This window comes from Panthera leo, chromosome A2 (assembly GCF_018350215.1).
Source record: "Panthera leo isolate Ple1 chromosome A2, P.leo_Ple1_pat1.1, whole genome shotgun sequence".
NCBI classification, from domain to species: domain Eukaryota; kingdom Metazoa; phylum Chordata; class Mammalia; order Carnivora; family Felidae; genus Panthera; species Panthera leo.
The window spans coordinates 811,472-836,472 of NC_056680.1; the positions used below are offsets into that span (position 1 = coordinate 811,472).

The 25,001-nt window shown below is 61.7% G+C and overlaps 1 protein-coding gene across 4 annotated transcripts; it reads left to right on the forward strand.

Annotated features, from left to right (window-relative positions):
- The first annotated feature begins 223 nt into the window (after positions 1–223).
- DAZAP1 (DAZ associated protein 1) lies at positions 224–24,203 on the forward strand. Of its 4 annotated transcripts, none has more exons than XM_042927808.1 (13): positions 224–428; positions 8,107–8,147; positions 8,769–8,935; positions 9,226–9,291; positions 11,170–11,280; positions 12,496–12,544; positions 15,742–15,824; positions 18,560–18,713; positions 19,994–20,023; positions 20,151–20,291; positions 21,614–21,790; positions 22,793–22,882; positions 23,814–23,899. In XM_042927808.1, the coding sequence occupies exons 1-12, from the start codon at positions 400–402 to the stop codon at positions 22,870–22,872; spliced, it is 1,128 nt and encodes a 375-aa protein (XP_042783742.1). In that variant the 5' UTR covers positions 224–399; the 3' UTR covers positions 22,873–22,882; positions 23,814–23,899. The 4 variants fall into 4 exon arrangements, with proteins under 4 accessions (XP_042783742.1, XP_042783740.1, XP_042783741.1 ...); XM_042927809.1 differs by lacking the exons at positions 224–428; positions 22,793–22,882 and adding exons at positions 881–1,166; positions 1,507–1,633 and having other exon boundaries at positions 23,814–24,203; XM_042927806.1 differs by lacking the exon at positions 22,793–22,882 and having other exon boundaries at positions 225–428; positions 23,814–24,203.
- The last annotated feature ends 798 nt before the right edge of the window (positions 24,204–25,001 follow it).

Below are 25,001 nucleotides of genomic sequence, written 5' to 3' on the forward strand. Positions count from 1 at the left end.
GGCCCGCGAGCCCCCCTCCGCGGGGTGGGGACGACGCCGGCGCAGGGGGGACTCCACTTCCCAGAACACCCTGCGGCGACGCCGAGAGCCGAGGAGGACCGAGGCCGCCGCGCGGTGGTGGCTACCGCACGCAAGGCACGCACGCAGGAACGCACGCACTTAGGCGGGCGCACCCCTGGCCCCGCCCCCGGAGGCCCCGTGCGGGAGCGCGCCCGGGCGTGCGCAGGGCGGCGGCGCGGGCGCGGTGGCGCGCGGTGACCGTTGGCGCTGAGGGGAGGAGGCAGCGCGGCCGCCGCCGTTGCGCAGATCCGGGCCGCGGCTGTGGGGAGGGCGCCGGGGCCGGTGACCTTCCGGAGGCGGGAGCGAGCCAGGGGGCCCGGGACGCCGAGCGCCGCCGCCATGAACAACTCGGGCGCTGACGAGATCGGGTGAGGACGCGCCGGCCTGCGCCGTCGCCGCCCAGACGCCGCCCCGGCCCCCGTCAAGGTCACGCCGCCGGGCCGCGCTGGGGCCCGGTGGCCTGGGGGTCCGCGCACCCGGGACGCGGCGGGGGGGGGGGGGGGTTGGCGAGCGGGATCCTGGGAGTCCGGCGTCCCGCCGCTTCCTGGCCAGGGCGCCCCTGGGAGGGTCGGGGGGGACCCCGCTGCTTCCTGCCTGAGGTGGACTCGGAACGGGAGCTCCCGGCGGGTGGGGGGGGGGGGTGTCAGGACGTCCCCGCCGCCGCCGCCGCCGCCGCGCCCGACTTTCCCGCTGGGGGATCGGACGCGGGAAACTGGGGATCTGGGTCGTCTCGTTCGCCCCCCGCGCCTGGATTTTTTGCTGGGGGACCCGGAACGGGGCTCTGGGAGCGCCCGCAGGGACCCCGCCGCTTCCTGGCTGAGCGGGACCCGCAACGGGAGCTCCGGAGGGGTCTGGGGCGCCTTGTCTTCCGCCTCGCTTGCACTTCCCGGTGGCGGAGCCCGAGCGGAAACGGGAGGGTTCTGGGGCGCCCGGGGCTCCCCCGCCCCCAGCCCGCGCACCAACTTGGCGGGTCGGCGCACGTGGCGGGCCCGGCCCCGGAGTGCCAGTTGTGCCGCCGCGCAGAACTTGTTCCAGCCGGGCCTCGGGGTGGCGGCTCGCCCCGTTTCCGCTCTTGGCCCCTTCCCGAAGTGCTAAGAACGCGGAAGGTTCGCAGACCGAGGGCTCGGGGACGAAGGTCACGGGGGGGGGGGGGGGCGGTTGGGGCCGGAGCCCTCGGCAGCGTGTCCGTCTCCGAGCGCCCGCGCCCTCTGAGGGGTCTGCAGCTGGAGCCCCTTGCGGCTCGCGCCCCGCGACAGCCGTGCCGGGTGGTGGACAGCAGAGGCCCGCTTCCCGGGGCCTCTGCTCGAGCAGCTACTAGTGGGGAGTTGGTGTCGCAATTACAGCCCGTGTGATGCTCACGCGGCCCGGAGCGGAGCCCGAGATCCCCGAGGGGCTCGGAAATCCATTTGTGCCCTAGTTCGGGGCTCGGACTAGTTTTCTTTGCAGACACTGGCTCCTGCGCGGCCGGCGTGGTTTTTCGGTTACATTTCTGCGGCGGCCCCGGGGCGGGTGCGCGTGTCCCCACGCCCGGAGCTTTGAAGAGGCGCGGGTTGGTGGTCAAGCGCTGGGTTCGGTAAGTCCTTGTGCGGCCTTCAGGTCCAGGTTACACGGGCGGACGTGACAGGCATGTTGTGCCCCCCCCCCCCCCCCCCCCCGAAAAGGGCGCACCGCAGCGGCCCAGGAGGGAGACCCTTAGCTCCCCGCTGAGCTTGTCAGGGGCGGCGGGGGGGCCTGGACACCTGTGTTCTTCGGGTCACATAGGTGGGGGGGGGGTCGCAGCGTGTCTGACTGGAAACCAGGGAACAGGGACACCGTGCTCCAGAGACGGGGCAGAGTCTGACGGAAGAGAGTGTGCACCTGTCACCTCCCCATGGCCGTGGCCTTCCGGAGCGCTGCCCGAAGTGCGGGGTCCCTCACCAGGGCCAGCAGCGGTTAGGAGGGAAGGGAGCCTGGAGACCCCGAGACCCGCCCTCGGGTGCGCTGCCAGGGCCCGAGCCTGGGTCTGCCGAGGCCGGCGAGCTGGCAGTGGGGCCGGGGGGCCAGGGGGCCTGGTTCCCTTCCCCTCTCCCCTCGAAAACCCACCCCGATCGCCTACCTTTGAAAGTTGTCAAGACAGGGGTCCCCGAAATCTCTTCGTGTTTTGCAAGTAGAAATGTGTCGCCAGGAAGTATCGATCGGTCTCTTTTCCCAGAGTATGCTTGTCTCCACTCCGTCCAGTGGGGTTTCGGGGTCTGCTTTGGTCTCCTTGCCATCACATCCCGGGGCGGGGGGGGGGGGGGTGTCCCTTGGGCCCCCTGACGAGCCCTGATGCTGTTTCCCGTGAGGGGACCGCACCTTGCACCTGCCTGCTTTGGGGCGGTTCCCACGCAGGAGCTCCTGTTGTGCCCAGAGGCAGGTGATGGTGATGGCAGACGTGACCGGGACGTGACAGGTCCGAGTGACGCCCTGTGAGCTGCGTCTTCATCTCCGGTCTCCTCTGCTCTGGTCTTTGGCCAGCCTCGTACTGAGGGAGCTCTTGATAGGTGGGAAGGGCTTGCTCCCCCTTTGCTAGCAGGAGCCCCGTGTGCGGGGCGCCCACCAGCGTACGAATGTACTCGTGAGTTTGAGTCTTCGACGAAAGGGAGCCCCACCAGGTGGTGACCGTACCTGAGCTGGCTCAGGTTCCTCTGAAGCGAAGGCTGTGGGGAGAGAGGAGGCTGGTGGGAACCGGGGTCCCGACTGTCCCAATCAGCCAGAGCAGAGGGAGGGCCGGGTGTCGAGGGCAGAGGGGCGATAGGAGCAGCAGCGTCGCGTGTGGCCACGTGGAGCAGATGTGTGATGGGCTGATAGCCTCCCTTCTGAGCCAGGGACCCGGGGACGGACGCTCACCTTGCCCGGGTTGGCACTGAGCCCTCGTTCCCCTGCCGTAACCTCAGGAAGTCGGTTTCGTGGAGGGTCTCTCGCGATTCTGACTCTGGAACCGGCGTGGGCACAAGGCTTCAGGGACCCCGAAGGCGCCTGGGATCTTGTGGGTGCTAGTGAGCGCTCGGCAGGGGCCGGTTCCTGTTAGGACAGAGCGGGACAGAGCCCGCTCGTGTGGTGGAACTGGAGAGAGGTCGGGGGAGGATTTCATGTGGCACGTGTCTTACTAGTAGGACGGGGCCAACTGGACACTCTCAAGGGGAGAGTCCGTGGGGGAGAACTGACTCCAGGGAGAGAAGGCAAAGTGGCGTCCGGGTCACTTTGAGAGGCGGTGCGGGCAGGCAGCGGGAGGCCGAGGCCGCTGGAGCCAGAAGCACAGAAAGTGGGTGACCCCAGCTGCCCCAGCAGCCCAGTGATCCTCTGAGTGCTGGCAGGATGGGGCCAGAGGCCTGGGCCTTGAGGGGCAGGGACTCGTTAGCTACCCGCTTTCACTAGCGCCTGGGAGGTGGGGAGAGTCCTGATGGTCTGGTCAGAGAGGTCATGCTTGGGGAGGGGGGGCCGTTTCTTGCAACGTAGGGGCGGTGAGACCTGAACGGGCGGAGGGTAGAGATGCTCCCGTTGGCATTTTGGAGCTGTTCTGGGACAGGGTTTCTCCCCAGCACTGCTGCCATTTGGGGCATCCTGGGCACCACGGGGGCGAGCAGCATCCCTGGCCCCCACACACTCAGTCCCAGGAGCACCCCTGCTTGTGATAATCTCAGACGTCCCCAGATATTGCGCAGTGTCACCTGGGGGCAAGATCACTCTAAGTGAGACACCTGTCTGACGTCTGCTCTTTTCAGCCTGGTTCCCAGTGTGTCCCTGCCGCTTGTTCCCCTGGTTTAGCTCTTGTTTCCCGTAGGGGGAACTAGTCTGACGCCTGTACAGGGGGTCGTGGTGTTGGGAGAGCCTCTCTGGTCGATTTCATCCTGTTTTCAGGTTCGCATCTGGTCGAGCACCTTGACCGGTGGTGCGCCCTCCTCACAAGCAGAAACTCACCCAGAGTACCTCACCAGTGACACCCTTCCTAGAGCACCTGCTGGGAGCTGGGCCCGAACTTTGTCCCCCAGGTCCAGCCCTTTCCTCTGCAGGGCAGACCGAGGTTTAGAAGGGCAGGGGACTTGCCCAGGGACCCCTAAGACGAGCCAGAGCTGGGAGTCCCGTGCTCTTGGTGAGCCAGGAGAGCCCTTGTAGGGAATGGCAGGGATCGGGGCCAGGCCCAAATGTGTACATTTTGTCCCTCAATGAGGTGGTGCTGTCGTCACAGGGTGACTGTCTCCGTCACAGTGTTACACCCGGTCAGAATTGTGAGTAGCGTTTTCAGCAGGAGGTCACTTGTTTGAGGCTCTTGCCGGGTACCAGGGTGTGTGTGGGGGGGAGGAGCTTACAGTGGAAGGCTGCAGGCATCGGGAGCTAATGCCAGGCACTGGGGGTGTCCTGGGGTTCTCTCCTGAATGTGTCACTCAACCCCCACAGTGGTCGGGGGGTGGGTGATCTCACTTTGCTGGCAGGAGGGAAACCTGAGCTGCCGAGGGCAGGGCCAGCAGAGGCAGGTTCTGGGGTAAGGGCTGAGCCCCAACAGTTGCCTTCCGGGTCTTTTCTTCTGTTGCAGTGGGAGGGCCAGAAGTGGGGTGGCTCCCTGGCGTCTGGGCCGGTGCTGTGTGTTCCTCCTCGGGCTGCTTCCCTCCCTACGGGGAAACAGGACATACTTAGGGACACAGGGTCCCAGTGTGACCACACCAGAGGAGCAGGAAAGTGCGAGCAGGGGCTCTGGGTTGTGTGTCTTTAAGTTGAAAGGGCTGTTGCTAAACAACCAGGATCAGTCCTGGGCCCTCCGCTTCTCGCCCTCCAGAGCTAAGCTAAGCTCTGTCGCACCGCTGCCTTACTGGTGGCTGTCTCACCAGGCACGGTGGCACTTTCTGAAGCCTGCAAGCGTGCTGCCGAGGGGCAGAGCCTGCAGTGGCTGGCCTGGGCCAGGGGAAGCTGCCGAAGATTTACTTTCTGGCAGAAACAGCACGCGGCTGCCCTAAAGTACACAGAGCTGGAGCGGGGCCGTGCTCCAGAGCAGGGTTCAGTCTCAGTGGGTGGGCAAGGGGGAGAGTCCACCAGGGCCTGGTGCCCGGGTTACCCTTGCAGAGCCCCTTCCGAGAGGAGGTCAGCAGGAGGCCCTGGACGGCCTCTCCCTGGCTCTCTGGGTGGTGGTATTGCCCATTCCCCCTCAAGAACCTGACTCTCGGTCACCTGGGAGAGCCAGGAGGTCCCCTTGGCCGTCTGTGGGGTTCGGGGACTGTGGGGGGCCCCTGACTTTCAGCTTCTGCTGAGTAATGACTCTCGTGCGCTTAAGAGCAGGGAAGGGCTGGAGGGGGAACCACACAGTCAGCCATCCGCTTAGTCTGCAGGGTCCCGTGTGTGAGCACCCATCGGCACCTGAGAGCCGCACGCTGCCAGGTGAGCGTGTCTGGGCCGCCCCGGGATGGCTGCTGGGGTGAACGGTCTCACGCTCGGCGTCAGGCGTGCGTGCACATCCGTGTTGACCCGTCAGGGTTTTGCTGCCCGGGCAGCAGTGGAGCCGTGCCTGGCCGGGCCCGGCTGGGCCTGCTAAACGCACTGTGGTCTCTGAGGCTCAGAGGTTGGGGCTTTGTGCTGGGGCTCTGGAGGGGCCCTACGCAGGACCTTCCGGAACCTGTTGGCACCTTCTGTCCGCGGACCAGGGAAAGTATGCCCTCGGAGCAGGAGGAGAGGAAGTAGAAAGCCAGAGAGCAGCTAGCGCTGAAGCCTGGAGCTCTCTTCCCCGAGTGACCAGCTGTGCCTGTCGGGGCAGGTCCCCTAGAGCCTGCAGCCGGGAAATCTGGAGTCCCGTTGTTTCCGCAGTGAGGGAAATCTCTCGGAGCTTATGGTTTTACAGACCTTGAGCTTGCAGAACATTGCAAAATGGTCACCAAGGTCCCTAGATGCTCTTTCCCAGCCAGACCCCCCAGGCTTACATTTTGCCCCATTTGTGCGTCCCCTCCCATACTCCGCGTCCGTCTTTTGTGAAGTCTTGGGGAGTGAGCAGAGCCCTGTGTCCCTCTGTGAACAAGAATATTCTCTGAAATCAGCACGGCACAACAAAACGAGAGCACGGCGTTGATGCCTTTTTACCATCCAGTCCACAGGGCAGTCTAGGTTGTCAGTTGTGTGGGTGATGGTATTTCTGGTCTTTTCTCCCTCGTGTCTGATTTTGAAATTTAAATAAGGGCTGGAACCAAGACTGGTCAGACGAGTTCCTTCCTTCCTTCCTAGGCCTGCCGGTGGTGAAGGATTGGGTTGCTTGGAAGGATACCTGCTTATGACCTTGCCGTTTTGGCCGGAGGCATGCTAGATAGAGGCTGGTGCGTGGCTCGGAAAGTTAGGTTTTGTTTTGTTTTGTTGAAGAATGCTCGAGGTCTCTTTTTCCTGCATGAATTTGCGTTTTCACAGCAAACCCTTGTTCACTACTGTGTGGAAGGGGTGGGCCGGCACGCGGCTCCGAGGCGGCTCCTCCTCCGGGGTGCCAGCCGGCCTGGGGGCCTGCAGCCACTCATGGCTGGGCGCCGGGCCCTGCGAGGGCGGGCCGTCCTGAGTCCCGGCTTGCTCTGGGCAGCGCCCTGGGCCTCTGGGGAGGCCTCCCTCCCCCGGGAGCGTTTGGAGGTGGGAAGGAGCCTGGCCTGGCTCTGAAGGGTACTAGGAGACACGGGCTTAAGTTAATGAGTCCTAAATGGAGCCTCCCTCAGCTGCTTGATCAGCACGTTCCCTGAAACTTGCCCCTTACGGAGCTGCCTCGGCCAGATGTGCCTGCCCGGTGCCCCCCTCCCTGGACCGTGGCGGCCGGCTTGCGGGCATTTTGAGGCTGGCACTGGGTACCTGTCTGGTGGTGGGAATGGTTTCTCACGCACCGTGCGCGAGTTGCCTGTTCTCAGAGAACAGGCCACGGTAGGAACGAGCCCAGGGCGGGCACGCGGGGGTTTGTCCTGGGGTGGAGGGTGGGGCACCCTGTCTGGCAGCCCTTCTTGGTTGCTCGGGTGTGCATTTGTCTTCAAGTCGCGCTCAGCTGCAGACGCCGGGACCGCGGAGCCCCGCGTCCCAGATGCGGACTGAGCCTTGGCCACTGGCTGGCATCTGAAGACCAATCAGGTGGCATCCAGGTCCCACTCTGAGGGTGACAGTGGTCATGCCCCCTTTTCCTGGGGGACGCCAGCAGCACAGAGCCGCCACCGCTGCAGTTGAAGCCCCTCCTCTGCCGAACCCGCTCTCTGGGTTCGTGGGGGGCCCGAGTGGTGCCTGAAGGGGCCTGTGGGTCTTGGAGATACGTGTGAGCTCTGCCCCAGTAAGGGCTGGAGTAGCTGTAGCACGCTGGCCTGTCTTGGGACGTGCCCCAGTGCCTCATTTTCCAGGCCTGGCCAGCCCGGGGGCATTGGGAACGGTGGACACCACCCTGTGGCCTGTTGGCGTTCTAGACCCCGCTAGAGGTGTGGTGTGCAGAAGAGGCAGGTAGGTGATAGTGCGATTCCTCTTGAAGGTTCCAGCCTGGGCTGCCTTGGGGCGGGAAGTATGGGCCAGGGTTCCGGTACTGAGTGATCTGTGGGTCCTTGCTCGTGACCATGTGGAAAATACCTGAGGCTTTAACCTAGAGCCCCCACCCCTGCTGCCGCTCTGGTTTGTTGAGTGTGCTTTCAGACCTCGACTTCTAAATCCACAGTATCTGCAAGAGCAGTGGGGAAGTGTGCCCCGTAACGCACCCCGGATCCTCTGCAGTTTGGGGGCTCCTGTTGGTGCATTTGGCAAGGTCTCGTTTTCTCACTGGTTTGGTCAGTGACGGTGTGTGTCTCTGGATGTGTCGTCTTTGCTTACGCGTCGTGACGCTCGCTCCCCGTCGTCTTGGTAGGTCTCGATGTCGTCATTCCTGTCTACAGCTGGCAAGGCCAGGCGGTGGCCACGGTGGGCACACGGCGTTGCCACGATCGCATGGCACACGTCGGCACGTCTCCACCAGCTTCTTGTGGATTACCACCTGAGGAGGGGGCAGGTGGCTGACGTGTTTGAGGCAAGGACTATCTTGACCCTAAACGTTATCTTGTTGAATTGCAGGAAGCTCTTCGTGGGCGGTCTTGACTGGAGCACCACCCAAGGTAGGTGGTGGGGACCGCCTGTGTGCCAGGCACCGTGCCTCCCCTTGGTCGTGAACGCGTGTGAATTTGTGTCTAGCTACTACTTTTGAGGGGGAAGGGTTTCTTTCCTTCTCGGTTCGCTTACTGTCTTGGATTCTGGGGAGGAGGGGCGCTGGACTGGGAGTCGTCCTGGTGTCCTGGCAGAGGTAGGGGAGGGACGTGGAGGGCAGGAGACGAGTGTGGAGGTCTGCAGACTTGCTGGCGCAGTCGCTGAGTTCAGGCCCCGTGCAGGGCCCTAAGCAGCTTGTGGTAGTCGACGTTCCCGGTGGCCGCCTGGCTCCCCTCACACTTCACTTTTCAGATTGCCTTTGGCCACTGCCGTTGTCAGTCGCACCCTCGCTAATTCACGCAGAGACGTGTGCATCCGTGTCTAGGATCCCCAGTCCTTCCCCAGGGGCCTCCTGCCCTTTCCATCTTCAACCACCCCGTCCACTGATGTGCCAGTTTAGAAGTTGCTAGTTGCACTTCCCAGGTCAGCCAGAAGGGCCAGGAGCACGTGTGCGTGTGTGCTTACACACCTGCTGTGATACTGTGCTTAACGCTCTGGTGTGTGTCTGTGTTTTTGTCCCAATCTCCGAGCAGAGACTCTACGCAGCTACTTTTCCCAATATGGAGAAGTTGTAGACTGTGTGATCATGAAAGATAAAACCACCAACCAGTCTCGAGGCTTTGGGTTTGTCAAATTTAAAGACCCAAACTGTGTGGGGACGGTGCTGGCCAGCAGACCACACACACTGGACGGCCGAAACGTAAGTGTCCTTCCTCAGAGTCTACTACCCGCACACCCCCCCCCGCCCCCGGCCCTGCTGCGCGTGGCCCCTTCAGCTGCGTCTGCCGCTGGGCTTGAGAGGTGCTCACGCCAAGGGGTGTTTTAGCGGGGTTGACTTAAGGGGTTGCAGCTCCGGGCTGAGGCTGTATGACGGAGTAGGTCGTGGACTTGGGGTGAATTGACGGGGGGCACGTGCTTGCTGGCCGTGCCGGCCCGTTTCTGGAGGAAATAGCTTCGTGCTCACGATGGGCTCGTTTGAAACTTCTGCAGATCGACCCAAAGCCATGCACACCTCGGGGGATGCAGCCAGAGAGGACACGGCCGAAGGAAGGATGGGTAAGGGGCCGGGCTGGGTGAGGTGGCCTCTCGGTGTGTCGTGTGCGTTCGTGGCCACAGTCGGAAGGAAATACACACCTCTGACCTGGTGTCTTTGCTCCTTACGATCGAGAGCAACAGAGGCCCAGTTCGGTATCTGAGCAGCCGAGGGTTGCTCGGGCCCATCCAATGGCGCACGTTGTTCATCTCATAGCCGAGAGAAGTGCTCTTCCTGGTCTGTCTGAACGGGAGGAAAAAGACTGCTCGCACCCGTTTGTGATCCGGAACGGTCCGTTTTCTCCTCACTGGTGGTGGCTCCGCGCCTGCCCCAGGGGGGGACCCCCTGTCAGAGCGCCCTCTGCACCTGCCCCCCACCCCCTCTGCTTGCTGGCCGGGCCTGCCCAGGTGCTGCGGCTCAGGGGCAAGGGGCCGTTTGCCCGCATCCAAGAGCCTGCTCGCCGGTTGTTCGAACAACTGAGTCAGGATCCACCACTGTGGCGGCTCCTCGGGGATTCTCTGAGCGGCGTGTGGCCCTTGGTGCTCGGCCAACTGGAGCAGACCCGTGCTCCGTCCACTGTCCCCCGTAGCTCCCCTTCCACCACCCAGCAGGTCTCAGAAGACTGTCATCCAGGAAGCCTTTGTCCAAACTAGCAGAGAGGCCTGGCCAGAGCCGGGCCGGAGGCAGAGGGCACATATCTGAGCAGCGTGTCTGGGCCAGGGCCCGAGAACCTGAATTTCTAGCAGAGTCCAACTGCTGCTTGTAGACAAGGGCTTCAGACCCTTGAAACAGTTTTTATTTTTCCAATTCCCTATCGGGAAACTCTCTAGGAACTTTACAGAAAGATCGGAAGAGTAGTACGTCAGATATATCTGTTCGCTTCGTCAGTTGTTAAGATTTTCCCGAAGTTGCCCGTGTTTCTGTCTCATCTCTGTGTCTCCCGCTCCTAAGTTCTGGAGCGTGTAGCTCCTGTAAGCACGTCCTCCCGCAGAACACCCACCCCCACGGCTGAAGCGGCAGCCGTGGTGCCCAGGGCCACCTGTGTCCAGACGGTGCGCTCGTGGCTCTGGGCTTCTTCCACAGGTGGCTGTCATACCTCTTCTCTTCAGACTGGAACCGAGGCCGCCACGTTCACGTTCCGTTTGGTTACTCGTGCTCTTTACTAAGACGGAACGGTCATGGAGGGTCACCGCATCTTGGTGGCATTTGACCCCTGTGTGGACCTGTGAGACCTCGCCCACCCCCAGAGTTCAGTCGTGTTGTCCAGAGCGGCTAGGACGACGCAGTCTGGGGGCCCCGTGGCCAGGGAGGATGAGGGGCGTGTGAGGAATGCGGTGGGGAGGCAGCCCCCTAGGAGTGGGGGCTGAGGTCTGGTCCCCCACCTGGAGTCCAGCGCTTCCCTCCCAGGCGTGAGGCCGTCTGCAGAGAGGGAGGGATCGCTGCGGTCAGTTGAGGCAGGTGGCTTCTCAGTTACTGCAACTTCCCACGGTCCTCTTCGGTCGCCCACTAAAAACCCGGAAAGCTGTTAGTTTTCATCATCGCGGCCACCTTGCCCTCCCGAGGCCTTACTTTTCAGATCGTGGAGCCTTACGCTTTACAGCCGTTGTCGTTCGGAATAATCACGCACGGGACCCACCGCACGCTCCGTGCACACGCGTTGGAAATGCAGTGGTGCCCGTGCTGCCGGGTCGCTGTCACCTTGGGACTCCCTGGGAAAATGGGAAAAGTTACAGTGGCTTGCCAGTTGTGATTCTCTTTGGATTTAGTGGGGTTTGGGACTGTTTGGGTCTGGCTTTTCGCTGGTTCCTGAAACCAACGCCGAGTGTAGCCCACGTACGCACTGTAGAGAGGGTTGTGAGGGTTCCCTGCACGGACTAACCATTTTCTCCCTCTTGAAACAGCAGAAAGGACCCAGGAGCGATAACAGTAAATCAAATAAGATATTTGTCGGTGGGATCCCTCACAATTGCGGTGAGACAGAGCTCAGGGAATACTTCAAGAAATTCGGAGTGGTGAGTTGTTCTGGGCCGGAGCACGGCGGGGCGGGGCGGGAGTGGTGGGGCCGAGTGTCCGCACAGGTTAGGCCTGGCCGCTGTCTCCTCGGGGCCTGTGTCTTCCGCAGAGCGGGCCCGAGCCCAGGAGAGGGATGCGCGGCTTTTCCAGGCGCACGGTCGCTCGCCGGGCCGACCTCCCGAAAGGCCCTTCCGGTCAGCTGGAGGTGCCACAGTGCAGAGTGCTAGGATAGTGTCGGGGAGAAGCAGGGGTCGGTCTGGCGATGGGAGCCGGACTTCCGTGTCTCGTCGCGGGAGGAATGTTCCAGCCCAGGTCCTCAGAGCAGCCGTGCAGACCCTGCCATCTGGGAGGGCGCCGGCTCGGGCCCTGTGCTGCCCTGCTCCGGCAGCTCGCGCGTCCTGTGGGCCGCCGGGCACTCGTCCCCTGGCCGGGTGTCGTGAGAGATTCTTGAACCTGTCACCTGCTCGGTTTTTCCTCAGTGACAGCAGACCTTCTCCCCAGGCCGGTTCTGTTCCTGGAAGAGGCTGAAATCCATTAGAGTCTTCCTGGGGGGTTAGCATCACTTGTGCTCGGTTCTAGTAGGGCAGGCAGAAGAGGAGACGGGCAGCATGCAGGCTCGTGGGGGGAGGAGGAGGGGCGTCCCAGTCACCCGAAGCCAAGGCCTGGGGTCACCCCGGACCCCGACGGGCCGCACACCCTGTTGGTGGGCAGTCCCCTTGCCCTCCCTACTGCCTGTTTGTCGGGGGGCACCTGAGTGTGCCAAGGGCCCGGGCCCCGAACGAAGGGCGCCAGAGCATGTGGCGTTGTGCGCTCAGAGAGAGAAGAGATGCCGTCCTGGGGGGGGGGACATCTGTCAGGGAGGGCTGAGCTGAGCTGACCGGGACACGGGCCCTTCCATCCTGGCACCTGAGCCTTTGGGCTTGTCTGTGAAGGGAAAGGCGCGCTGTGGTCCCCACCCCCCCCCCCCCCCCCCCCCCCCCAGCTGGAGTGCGGGGCCGGGTCCCTGGTGGCCCGGTGGCTCCGCGTGAGCACTTGGGGCAGAGGTGGCCTGTGCTTCCCTGTCTCGGGTCCCCTGAGTCTCGGGGCCTCTGGACTTCCCCGGGGAGTGTCCGCACGCAGCCCCGAGCTGCCATTGCCTCGGGAGTTGTGTGGTAGCCAGGTGTGCTCGTGGCCGCCCGTGGCACCCGGAGTCTCGAACACCGTCTCTCTTGCAGGTCACGGAAGTGGTCATGATCTACGACGCAGAGAAACAGAGGCCTCGAGGTAAAAGAGATGGAGTTTGTCCTTGACCTTCCCCTTCAGATGGCAAACTATCTCACACTTAGGTGGTGGTGGTAGCGAGCATTGCCTCAGAGGAGGATGATTTGGAGACATGATTAAAACATAGGCCCTTCCTGTGCAGCCCCAGCCTGTCTGCTTCCCAAGGTCAGACGTCCTAGGGTTTTTTTGGCTCGTTCTTTTGAAGTTTTTACAACTTGACATGAATTTTAACACGGTTTCTGTTTTTAAATGTGTACAGAAAGATCGGTGCTTTTTTTCAAACGGTGCGCTCGTCACTCAGGGCCGCGTCCTGCTCGGAGTCCCCCGCCACCCCCGCCCCGCCCCGTCCCGTCCCGGCAGGCCTCGTTCCATGGCGTCAGGCTAGGTCTGCCCCAGCTCGGCTTGAACGTGACTTGACTTTACTCATCCCATGCTTTTTTTGTTGTTTTTTCTCGTTTCCTGTTCCCCTAAGACTGGGGCAGCGGGAGGAGGGTGAGGAGCTGCCTCAGTGCATCCCCATGAGGTTCCTGGGGCTGGGACAGCGGGCACCCAATTTCTGTGCCCCCCCCCTTTTCCTTTTTTTTCTTTCTTTTTTTTTTTTCCCCCTTTTTTTCTTCTTTTTTTCTTTTTTTTTTTTTGTGGCTGCTGCTGTCTGCCCGCCCGTATGATTTGGTTCATCCACCGCTTTTGGACCGGCTGTGTGAGCTGCCCTGCCAGTCTGGGCGCCGTGCAGCCCGCGCCCCAGCCCCGTCGGAGGCCCCCCTAGCGCACTGAGCCGGCGCCGCCGCAGCATGCGCCCGCCATGCTGGAGAATAGTTTGCCATTTGAACTTCCTTCCTTCTCTTCCTCCATGATAAGTGACGTATCCTCACTTCATGTCGATTAAGCTGTTAAGTCTTAGCTTAATTTTAACGTAGACATACATGCTTAGTGACGTACTTAAGTGTCTCATAGTAAAGTACAGTAACGTTAAGTAAGTTGTTTTTCCTTTTCTCTCTGTGAATTGTTTGTGATTAACGATATCTCTTTAGATTTCTCTTCTCCAGGTGCTAAATTATATCACACAGGTACAGGCCAGTCCCGCAGTCAGAGGAGGGAACGGGCTTTGCTCCAGTGGGGTGTAAACGAAGTTTCAGTGTGTTTCTGTCCGCTTCCTCAGTGGTGATGTCGCCTCTTGACAGACAGATGCGTCCCTAGACGCCCCGCCCCGGGCTCCTTACCCAAGACTCACCGCCTCTTGCGCTATAACGGACCACGCCAGCCCTGTGGTTGCAGACACTCCTGCACTTTGGGAAAATGTTGATTTTTAAACCTGCTGTTCATCACCCGTGTTGTGTTCCACTATTTGCCTCGGGTCTTGTGAAACTTCAGGACGTGGAATCCTGAGGGCCGCTCTTAGATTCCTACCCCTGGTCGGTCCCCTGAGGCCTGGCCCTGGGCCCAGGGAGCACGCTGAGCTGCCGTGGGCTGGGGGTGCAGGCAGGAGGAGGAGGTGGGGAGAGCGCTTCGGGCTTGGCCTTGGGACCCACGTTCCCGTGGAGGCTCACGCTGCCCTCCTCCGCATCAGGCTCTGAGTCCCTGCGAGCACCCAGACCAGCACAGGGCAGCACAGGGCGGGAGCGACCGCAGGAGCCCCCAGTGGGCTGGGCGGGGGCGCCCCAGAGCGCCCATCCCGCTTTCTCCTCTTCCTAGGTCTTTTCCGAGGCTCTGCCTCCTTCCTCCCTCTCTGCTCATTTAAGACACTATCCCTGTCCACGTCCGGGGGATTCTGCATGTCTCTCACCGGGGACAGCGAGGCTCTGACCTTGCCCCCCCCCCCCCCGCCCCAGCCGCTGCCTCTGCTCGCCTCACACCTTCCTCTCCGGCGTCTCCCCGCTCCAGCTTCCAGCTCCCCCTGTTTGTCTTTCGTCCTCGTTCCGCTGCCGCGATTCCGCTCCTTCTCGCACGCCGTGTGCAGATTCTCATGTGAGTGTGTGCATAGTCACGCTCGGGCACACGCGTGTGCAGACACAGAAGCCTCCCGAATCCTGGGTGTCCCTCTCTTCCGGCCTCATCCAAGTTTCTGAGCTGTCTTTCCCCCCCCCCCCTCCCCTCCCCTCCCCCCCCTCCCCTCCAGCAAGGTTTTGTCTCCAGCCCCACCTGGTCCAGCTCCAGCCACTGCTGCCTCAGAGCTCAGAGTCCCGCCTCCATCAGCCTGAGGGGCCCTGGGATTGGCCGCTCCTCCCCAACTCCCCCTCCCCGCCCACTCGGACTCCTCAGCCCAGGCCTGGGCGGCGGGCGGCACTTGCCCCGCCCCGGCCCGACCCGGCTCTTCCCGTGGGCCCCGGCCCCGCCCGGTCCGGGCTGCCAGCCCTTCCCCTCAGCTGCCTTTTGTTCTCCGGGGTCTTCTGGCGGCTCTGTGCCGCATGCACGCGTCCTTTTGTGCTCAGAGCAGACGGGCCCCGGGGAGACAGTGCAGTCGACCGAGGACCAGACGTGCCACGTTAGCCGGGCGGTCACACTCACCCAGACCAACCAAACTTCGTTTATACTGCCACTTCTTGTGTTTGGGAAATGCTAAATTTCTTTCCCGTGAAAATTCTCTTTGATGACACGGTGCCTCTTGCTCTTGCTGCTGACAGCAGAGTTTGACCTGCTGGAACCCGTTGTGGCCTGTATCTTTGTGTATTTTACTTAAGTAGATACGTACAGATAGACACCTGTATCCATACGTATGTTACTCCGAGAGGACTCCTTGGGCTTACCCAACGGCGTTGGATAAGCTTAGCGAGGCACTAACTGTGTAGAGACCGTACTTCTGTTTAACGCGCTAGAACGATATATGGCTGCTGTCAGCACTAGTTGCAAAGCAAATTGCAAGCCGAGGGGGAGAATCCCGGGTTTCAGAAAAGCACACGCGCACCCACGGCACACGCACCCCCCAGCGGAGGCGGAGCTCTCGGCCCGCTCCCCTGCCCCGGCGGAGCCCGGTGCCCGCCGTCTTCCCGCTCGGGCTGCCGCGCTCCGCGACGGCCCCCCCCCCCCCCCCCCGTGGCTCCCCCTGTGTTTCCACACGGAGCCCCGCCTGCATCACCGCAGCCACACACACTCGGCTTCCTGAAACCCTGGGGCGACCCCTCGGCCCGGCCCTGATACTGTTCATCACCCTGTTTTGTGTCACAACGCCCTGCTACCTTGATTCACTCTTCGTCGTTGGCTAGGTTTTGGATTTATTACTTTCGAGGACGAACAATCAGTGGACCAGGCTGTCAACATGCATTTTCACGACATCATGGGCAAAAAAGTGTGTAGTTGTAGTTTTATTTTACCTTAAGACCAAACCAAGTCTTAGGCAACTTAGGGATTTCACTGGAAACACAGATTCCTTAACGGTAAAGGGGGCTGGGTCAGTCAATGGGGAGGGGCGGGGGGGGGGGGGTCTGCCAAAGCTGGGGGCCCATCCTGCCCGAGGGGCTCAGTCGGGGTGGGGGGGGGGGCTCGTGGGCTGGCCTCCAGTGAAATCGCAGGTTGTCTCAGGCTTGGTTTCAGTGACCACTCCTTCAGATGTCTGTCCCGCATTCCGATTGTCTCAGCCGCCCCGTAACGTGGGGGGCGGCGAACCCTTGAAAACCGATTCCGTGTGAAACCGAAAGAGACGTAAACATCCTGAAGGATTGGTTTTTTTTAATTGGGTCACTTACTGTGAAACTCCGGCCCCAAGCACATGCTCTCGGTAGTACTTACCTCCGTGCAGTCAAGTGACCTCTGGTTGTCCCGTCTTCATACTGTGTTGCTGCCGCGGACGCGGGCGGCTCGGAGCTGTGGTGGGGGGGGCTCACTCAGATAAATCGCTGGTAGAAATTCTGCAGCATGGGGTCCCTTAGTGTTAGCAGAGGCTTTGCAGGACTCCCGTCTCGGGCCTTTCAGAACCTGCTCTGTGCGGCCCGGCGGGCCACATGGGTGCCACGAAGCCGGCACTTCCTCGTTCCCTCCGCCACCAAGCCCGGGCCTGGTGACGGCACCGTGGCTGTTTTTGTCAGTTAAGATAGCGTGCGGGGAATGAGGCACCACGGGGTCCTGCCCCTCCTGCCCCCCCCCTCCCCCCCCCGCCCCAGCCCCGCAGCCCGCTCCCCGGAAGTCGATAAGCACGGCCGCGTGCGCAGCTGTGTGCATCCAAAGGAGGCTAGTGCGGGTGTTGTCGCAGGCTTAATTCCGTCTGAACCCGAGCGAGCACACGCAAGTCTCGCTCCGACGTCCATTGAAGCTTTTAGTTCAGAATTTGCATGCAGATCTCAAGGACGCATGCCAGATACGAGCACACGTGCAAAGGAGTCCGCGTTCGATACTTTAAGGTACCGTGACGTTTAAAACTTGGACGGAGCCTGGGCCTGCTCTAGGGGCAGAAAGTCCGATAAGCGCACGGATCCGCTCCCGTCTCCAGGCGGCTGTCCCCGCCCCGGTTTTGTAGGACGCATCGGTGTCTGAGTCTGGTCTGCACGGAGCACAGAGCGGAGACTGAGGTGGCTTCTCGGTGTGGGGCTCAACTTGTACAGTAAGGTGCACACGGGCGGGAGCCCCCAGCCTCGCCCTGTCCCCACGGCCTGACCTTCACTGGCGGGCTGGCTCCTTAGCGGGGGGGTCCCTCCAGAAAGGCCTGGGGTCCCCCTCCAGTTAGAAGCAATAGGGTGAATGACTGCACCCACGTTCCCACAGGACGGCAGCAGACGTTTTTAAACAAAAATTACGAGGGCTGCTTCGCTTTGTCAGCAGGAACCAAATTCCCCTAAGGAGGGTGCGTGAAGACTCGTTAGTTGCAGTTCTTCGAGAGGGTCCCTTGGTCCCGCTGTCACGTCGCCCTGAGCTACCGGGGATTTTGTTCCTCTCCGTGGAGTGTCCTTGGGGCCCCAGGAAGGTGGCATCTTTGTGCCTCTGTCCCACTCCCTGTGTGTTAGACAGGAAGGGGTCTTAGGGCGCCACTGATGGAACTCTGAATACGTACGCTTATTAGCTCATCAGACGATGAGACTCCAAGGAGGACTCCGAGTGGATTTATTGTCTCTTCTCATTAAAACTTGTCATAAAAAAAAAAATTTCAAGGTTCTCAACTGCCGAGGCAACCCTATAATTGGGGGACAGAGGCTGCGGAAGGGAGGGAGCTGTGTGGTGGCCACAGCGCCTAGTGCAGGTAGGACACTAAGGTAGGGCACCTCTGGGTCCCCGTCCGTCCCCCCCCCCCCCCCCCCCACTGCTGTGGCTCCTGACAACACCCGACAGAGGAAGGGTCCCGGGCTGCTGACCTAACACAGTATGAAGATTGCTTACTGATTCAAATGTCCATTTTATTGCATGTTCGTTTACTTTTTTTGTTAGATGTAATGTAAGATTCTCTTTATCACATCCATTCCCTCTGACATTATTTTGAGTTAATTGAGATTCTTTAAGCGTTAGCCTGGGGAAGGTAAGTCCTTATCTTCCATTAGACATTTTAAATAAAAAACCTAAGGAAACCAACTGTGTTTCTCAGGTATGAGCTCCCGGCACAGGGCAGGGCGGGTGGGCCCGGCTGCTCCCCGACGTGCTCCGTAGCGGTGGGCTCCTGCCACGCCGGGGCCCTTGGGAGGCCCGGGGAGAGGGCTGTGACTGTTCGGGCGGTCCTGATCTCTGTGGCCCTGGGATGAGGAGGCCACCGAAGGAGAAAGCTGTCATTTTACCTCCACTGAAAGACCCCTTGTTACCCAGAACTCTTCAGGGTTCTTGGCCTTCATTCGGTGCCCCGCAGCGGGTGGGGCTTAACACGTCTTACGTTGCATCTGTTGTACCTGAGAAACATGTTTTAAGCAAAAAAAAAAAAGAAAAAAAAGAAAAGAAAAAAAAATTAATTTTAAAAAAAGAGAATACTGGCCTAAGGTTTATAGTTAAGTTTTAGTTTTAAGTCGTAATAAGATGCTAAGTGTAGTCATAAGTTATCAAGGGTGTGTCTGAAGGGAAGGGGGTCCGGGACCCTCGGCATCTCCCTAAACCACAGCTCCATTTGTCTAGGTGGAAGTTAAACGGGCCGAGCCACGCGACAGCAAGAGCCAAGCGCCGGGACAGCCAGGTGCCAGCCAGTGGGGCAGCCGGGTCGTGCCCAGTGCTGCTAATGGCTGGGCAGGCCAGCCCCCACCCACGTGGCAGCAAGGATACGGCCCACAAGGTCAGGCTCCGGCACCCAGAACCGGCCGGGCCCCCGGGTGGCCGCCTCAGGGATTTCTGCTCGGGGGGGCCAGGGTCCCAAGCCCGCGGGGTGGTGGGTCCACGAAGGCACAGGTGGTACTCCCTGCTCGTCCGGCCCCAGGGTCTCCTGCCCAGCAGGTTGGCGTGCGGGCTCCATGCTGGTCCCCCCATAGCACGCGCGCCCCTAGAGGGGCACCTTCTGGTCGGCACGCAGACGGGAAAGGGGCCAGGTTCCAGGTCGTCACCTGGTCCGTGTGGAGGACGGTGGTGTGTCTGGGCCGTAGCCGAGTCCCCGTCTGTGGTTTGGGCAGATGAGTTTCGACCGTAGTTGGCAGAGGGCAGTGAGCATCTTTACTCCAAGTGCCATGCTCTGGAGGAGGGCCTCCCAGGCCTGAGGGAGCAGTTCGATGCCTCGTGCTGGCACCTTTGCTGTCCCCGGGGTCTGTGGCAGTGCCTTGGGGGTAGGGGGATGGGCAGAAGGACCTGGTGGATCGGAGAGTCCGTCACTGTCACTACCACCCCCTCCAGTGGGCCTGGCCTGGCCCTCTCAGGGGCCCAGATAAGATGAGATGCTCTTAGGGAGACTGGGGCTTTTGCCCCACAGTCCTGTTTCCTTCACCCTCTTGGTCTGCTCCTGCCCCTTGGGCTGTCAGATCCTCGTGACGGGTCAGCAGAGTGGTTAAGGACAGGTTGGCAGAAGGATTGGGGTGCCCAGGGGCTCCAGGACAAGATCTGGTAGCCTCTACCCCCTTTAGTGTCCAAGGAGGGGCAGAAGGAGGTCAGGTGGGCCTGTCTGCATCCAGAGGCACCTGGCGCCCCCTCTTTGGGCTCACGGAGTCGTCTTTTAAAAAATTCTTTATTGCAAAAGAACACACAGCCCTAGAAAACCAGTTATCCCGCGTGCCCAGTAGCTCGGCTGGTGGCCGGGCCGGGGCCACCTGACCCAACAGGCTTCTCTTGGGAGCCCCTCCCCCACCCCGGCCCCCATCCCATAGAAGCAGGACGCGAGCGGCGGCTCTTTGCCCATACCCAGGTGCTGGAGAAGCTCTGGGGGCCACGCCTGTGCTCCTGGTCTACCACGGGCTCCTCTGAGGCCTTCCTCGGGGCTGGGACATCCCGCCCTGGTGCCCACAGTGCAACAGGACGCCAGGCCCCTCGGGTGCGTTTTCCAGAAGGGCTTCTCACCGGCACAGCCAGTGCTGTCGGGGGAGCGGGGCTCAGCTGACGGGCACCAACCACCCTCTCTGTTTTCCTGTTTAGGAATGTGGGTACCAGCCGGACAGGCAATCGGTAAGTCCTCATCGTGGGCAACTGAGAAGGAACAGGGTCTGAAATGGGGCGGCCCCGCGGCGGGCCTGGGCGTCCCGGAGCCTCGTGTGCCACGCCCTCGCCCTCACCTCTGTGTCCTGTGTTACAGGTGGCTATGGACCGCCCCCTGCGGGAAGAGGAGCCCCCCCACCGCCGCCACCGTTCACCTCTTACATTGTGTCCACCCCTCCCGGAGGCTTCCCCCCTCCTCAGGGCTTCCCACAGGGCTACGGTGCCCCTCCACAGTTCAGTAAGTCCTGTGGGCCCCAGGAGGGGGCTGGGGTGCCGCACGTCCACGCCCCTCTGCTCGGAGGGTCGTGTGGATGACACCTGTGTCGTCCAAGATGAGTGTGCCACGTCACTGGGGCGGGCCCTGCGAGTGGTCGCAGCACGGGGCCTTTGGACCTGGCCTTGTAACTTGTAACAAAGCAGCGAAGGGCTAGAGGGCTTACGAACTGGAGTCTCAGTCCTCCTCTGTTCTGCCTTGTGCCCGGGTGGCTGGCGGCTGGCAGGCCTGCAAGGTTCAGTGCTCGTCCCTGGTAGGAAGGGGTGCGGCCAGGGTGCCTGGGTGGCTCAGTCGGTTGAGCATGTGACTCTCATCCCCTCTGCCCCTCTCCCCTGTTCGTGCGTGCGTGCTGTCTCCCCGCTTCTTTTTCTCTCGGGGGGAAAAGCGTTTAAAGGAAAAAAGAAAAGTGTGTGGCCACTCCTGGTGACTGGGTCTTCAGCAGGAAAGAGACCCTCACCTGATCGAGTGTGGCTGGCCGCTGCTCTTGCCCTGCGGCCCACACAGACTGTCCCCCGGTCTTCCCGTTAAGACCTTGGGCGCCCACGCGTGTTCTGCTTTTGGGATGCACCACAGGCTTGGGTCAGTCACATTTTTCGGGCTCCACGGCTGCCCGTGGCCTGGACCACGTCAGATTTTCTTTTTCTTTTTAATGTTCATTTATCTTTGAGAGAGAGAGAGACAGTGCAAGCAGGGGAGGGGCAGAGAGAAGGGGAGACACAGAATCCGAGGCAGGCTCTAGACTCTGAGCTGTCAGCACAGAGCCCGATGTGGGGCTTGAATTCACGAACCGTGAGATCATAATCTGAGCCTAAGTCGGACGCTTAACTGACCGAGCCACCTAGGTGCCCCAGATTTTTATTTCTAACAAGAACACAGGTGGATAGAAACCGGTTTTCTGGAGCCCCCCAGGACAGAGTGTGGACAGGCGTGACCCCCGCCCTCGTGAAAGGCTCACTGTGATTCTTTTTGTCTTCTCAGAGCACAGATTGTGCTTTGTTAGGCAACTGGTTTTGGTTTTTTCAAGAGTATTTCAGTGCAGTTACTCCCTGTGGAGTTCCCGTCTGACACTCGCTGTCAGAGGTGCGGTGACAGGCTGCCCCAGGCCCACCCGGGCACCCCAGCCTTCCAGACCATCGCTGGTCCGCATGCCGCCTTCTCCCAGCCGGGGCACATCCCCAGGACCTGGCCACTTGGTGCGTCTCGGCGGGAAGTGGCGCGGGCAGCTCCCGTAGGCTGGGCCGCGGTCGTGCACTGTGTGTGTGTCTTCCTCTCCTGTTTGCCCGCAGGCTTTGGCTACGGGCCCCCGCCTCCACCGCCGGATCAGTTTGCCCCCCCTGGGGTCCCTCCTCCACCTGCTACTCCAGGGGCAGCACCTCTGGCCTTCCCACCGCCTCCGTCTCAGGCCGCCCCCGACATGAGCAAGCCCCCGACGGCCCAGCCAGACTTCCCCTACAGCCAGTACGGTGAGTGGCTGTAACTCTCGCCCGCGCTGGAGACCTGTGTTCGAGGCCTGGGGCCGGGGATCTGGCCCCGCCCCCTCCCGCCTTCCTCCCTGCCAGCGCCTGTGACGGAGGCCCGCTCTGCTGGGGCTTGTCAGGGAGGGTCCGGCAAAATGAAAAGGAGGATTTTGGTTTCCTGGGGTTTTGCTAGGGAGCTGTCTGAGAAACGCATCGCGTGAGCGGCAGGCGTCCCAGGGCCTGTGGGTTGGGGAGCCTGCGGCCGTGACCGGGCCCCCAGGAGGATGGTGCGCGAGGGCTCGGTGGGGCGCCCCCAGCAGGCACCGTTCCTTGGTGGTCTCATTTTCCAAGTGCAGAGTGCAGGGAGGGCACCTGTTGGCCACGTGGGCTCGTGGCTCTGGTCTGTGGCGGGCGCTGGCGTGGGCGTCACCATGCTTCACCGGAGGGGCTGGTCATGGACTAGGTGCCTCTGAGCCTGGGGTCTGCTAGGTGGTGGCCCGTGGCCTGCGTGGGAGGGGCTCGTGAGGACGGGGTTGGGCCCCGTGTCCTGGGTAGAGCAGGTCTCCATCCCGGGGCCTCCTACCACCTCTGCGGGGCCATGCAGGCGGGCTGCCTGTCTTCTGGGGCTTCGGGGGCTCCTGGGGCTCCTGTGGGAGCCATGGCTTCGGCCCACGTCTCCTCGCCTGGGGCTCTGCTACTCCCACGTGGTTGTTCACACTGCGTTTCGCCCAAGACTTCAGTGTCTATGCGTGAGGCTGTTCTTGCCCTCGATTGCCGTTCTCGGCCGGCCGCTCCCAGTAGCCTGGCATCGCAGCAGCTTGGCCCCTTGGCGCCGTGCCACGCCACGGTCTCTGAGTGCGTGGGTTGTCACCCCCCCCACCCCAGCAGAACACGTGCCCGGCGCACCAGCAGCCCCGGGCGGGGGTGTGCTGACCGCCAGCGTGGCCCCGCCCCGCCCCTCTGCCGAGGCTGCCCTGGGGTAGTCACCCTGGTCTCGTCTCTTGCCAGGCCTGGCTACCTATTCTCAAGACCCGTCAGGCTTCGGGCCCATACTTTGTTTACACTCTTATGGTCAGGCTGAGCAGTGATGTGGCCTAGGTAGGTGGCACCTTCTCATCCACGGTCCCCACTCTGCCTGTACCGGGCAGCGGGCACGGCCTCCTCTGCCGTCCTGGGCGGGGGTGGACCTGGCGGTGCCCTCTGGGACGGGGCCCTTGCCGGGGCGAGGATCTCAACTGGCCACAGCCCCGTGGGCCCTAGAGCTCTGCCTCTGCAGGCAGCAGGCGTCGGCGCCCCATGTGCACCCTCTACTGGGGATCCGGGGGCCTTGGGGCACGCCTTCATCCCAGGTGTGCAGGCTGGTGCCGGTCCCCTTTCCAGAGTGCCTCCCACGCATTCTGAGGTCAGCTGCAGGCTCTAGGCCCTGTTCGGAGGAGGGCCCTGGCCCGCCCGGGGCAGGCTCTGTAGGCACGGTGCCCAGAGTCACTTACGCCTGGCGTTGGGTTGGGCACACAGTCTTTCCTCACACCCGTCGGTCTTAGGGAAGATCCCAGGTGGGGTCAGCTCTGCAGAGAGGACTGTCTCGGGTCTGGGGGTCACCCTGGAGGGAGGGGCCTGGGCTAGGCTTGCATTTCTTAATTGCTGGGAATTGTGCCTGAGCTCCCTGCCTGCACCCCTCCCCGCCCCCCCCCCCCCCCCCACCCGGGTGCATCACACTGAAGATTAAACTTTTTAGAAACCCTCAGTCTACCGAGCCGGGCCGGGTCCTCTTGACATTTCCCAGCTCAAAGGTCTCCAGTGGCCAGGGCCCAACCCCAGGTCCTCGGGACTGGGTGGGGAGGCGAGGCCGAGGTCGGATGGCACAGGCTGTGGGGTCCTCCGGGTCTCCGAGCTACTTTTCCTTCTGCACAGAGACCGTGGTCAGGGCCCTGCGGGGGGTCGGGGTGGGCTCCGCGGGCACGGACCGCTCCCTGGCCGTTAGGGCGAACGCTGCCATCCCGCCGCAGCTCACCGGGCTCCTTCCCTGCAGGTTACGGACAGGACTTGGCCGGCTTCGGACAGGGCTTCTCAGATCCCAGCCAGCAGCCCCCCTCGTATGGGGGCCCCTCAGTGCCGGGCTCGGGGGGCCCCCCCGCCGGCGGAAGTGGCTTTGGACGAGGGCAGAACCACAACGTGCAAGGATTCCACCCATACCGACGCTAGCTGGCCGGCGCCGTGTGGACGTCAGGGCGGCCGAGACCCAGGATTTAAAACTTGTGAACTCGTGACAATCACAAACTTGGCAGAAAAATAGCGGCTCACCGTTGGGGGGAGGGGGGCGAGAGGCTTTTGGAGGCGGCTGTGGGTGTCTGGACTGAAGTTTTTAAACATATTTCTTTCTCTAACCCATCAGCACAATAAAAAAAAGTCACTGGTTCAACAACAGGGTTTAAAAAAAATGTCTTCAGCTTTAATTCAAAACTTCAGGTTTCTTTTTCTTCCTTTTTTTTGAAATTATTTTCCTGAGCCTTTTGTTTTACCGTATATTGTAAACTTTTATGTTAAAGAAAAAATATACATTTACAAATTGTGAGATTTTTAAGAGAAATTTTCTACGATGTATACTGGCTTATTTTTTAATTTAAAGCAGGGTTTCCGTCGGCACTGGTGGCAGTGAGGGGCGTTTCAGTGCCTCACTCCTGGCTTTGAGGGTCGGGGCTTGTTGGTCCAGAAACTCTGGGAGCTTACAGAAAAAGTCTACTGAGCGTGTTTTGTTTTTTGTTTATTCCTTGCTTTCGTCGACTGACCTGCCCGGCAGCGCCCGCAGGTGCGCCGTGGGGGCCGCGCCCGCCCAGCCTCTGCCGGCGCCGCCCCGCGTCCGCCCCGGCAGCAAGGACAAGGAGGCCTTGTCAGCCGCTCTCCCGCGCACGTGGTTTCAGGGCGTCCCCACCGACCAGTTTGACCCTGGTTTGAATAAAGAGAAGTGCGTTTGGATTAGAAACCCACGTGGTGTGCTTTTATTCCCTCCTCGCTGTCGGCTGTGCGGCCCTTCTGTCTCCGGGAGGAGCCCGTCCCTGCGGGAGACCTGGGCCGGCCCTCCCCACCTCCCAGGGCTCAGGAGCCAGGCCCCACCTGCTCGAGTGGGGAGCCGGGGACCCGGTGCGAGCTGCCGGCCCAGGCTCCCGGGGCTCAGCGGCCACCCGCCGAATGCCAAGGGAAAGGTGCTCGGACGGATCCG

Coding starts and splice junctions, on each gene's coding strand:
- DAZAP1 (XM_042927806.1), top strand. CDS start 400: ATGAACAACTCGGGCGCTGACGAGATCGG. Junction 9,292..11,169: donor CACGGCCGAAGGAAGGATGG/GTAAGGGGCCGG, acceptor CTCTTGAAACAG/CAGAAAGGACCCAGGAGCGA. Junction 20,024..20,150: donor ACCAGCCGGACAGGCAATCG/GTAAGTCCTCAT, acceptor CCTGTGTTACAG/GTGGCTATGGACCGCCCCCT.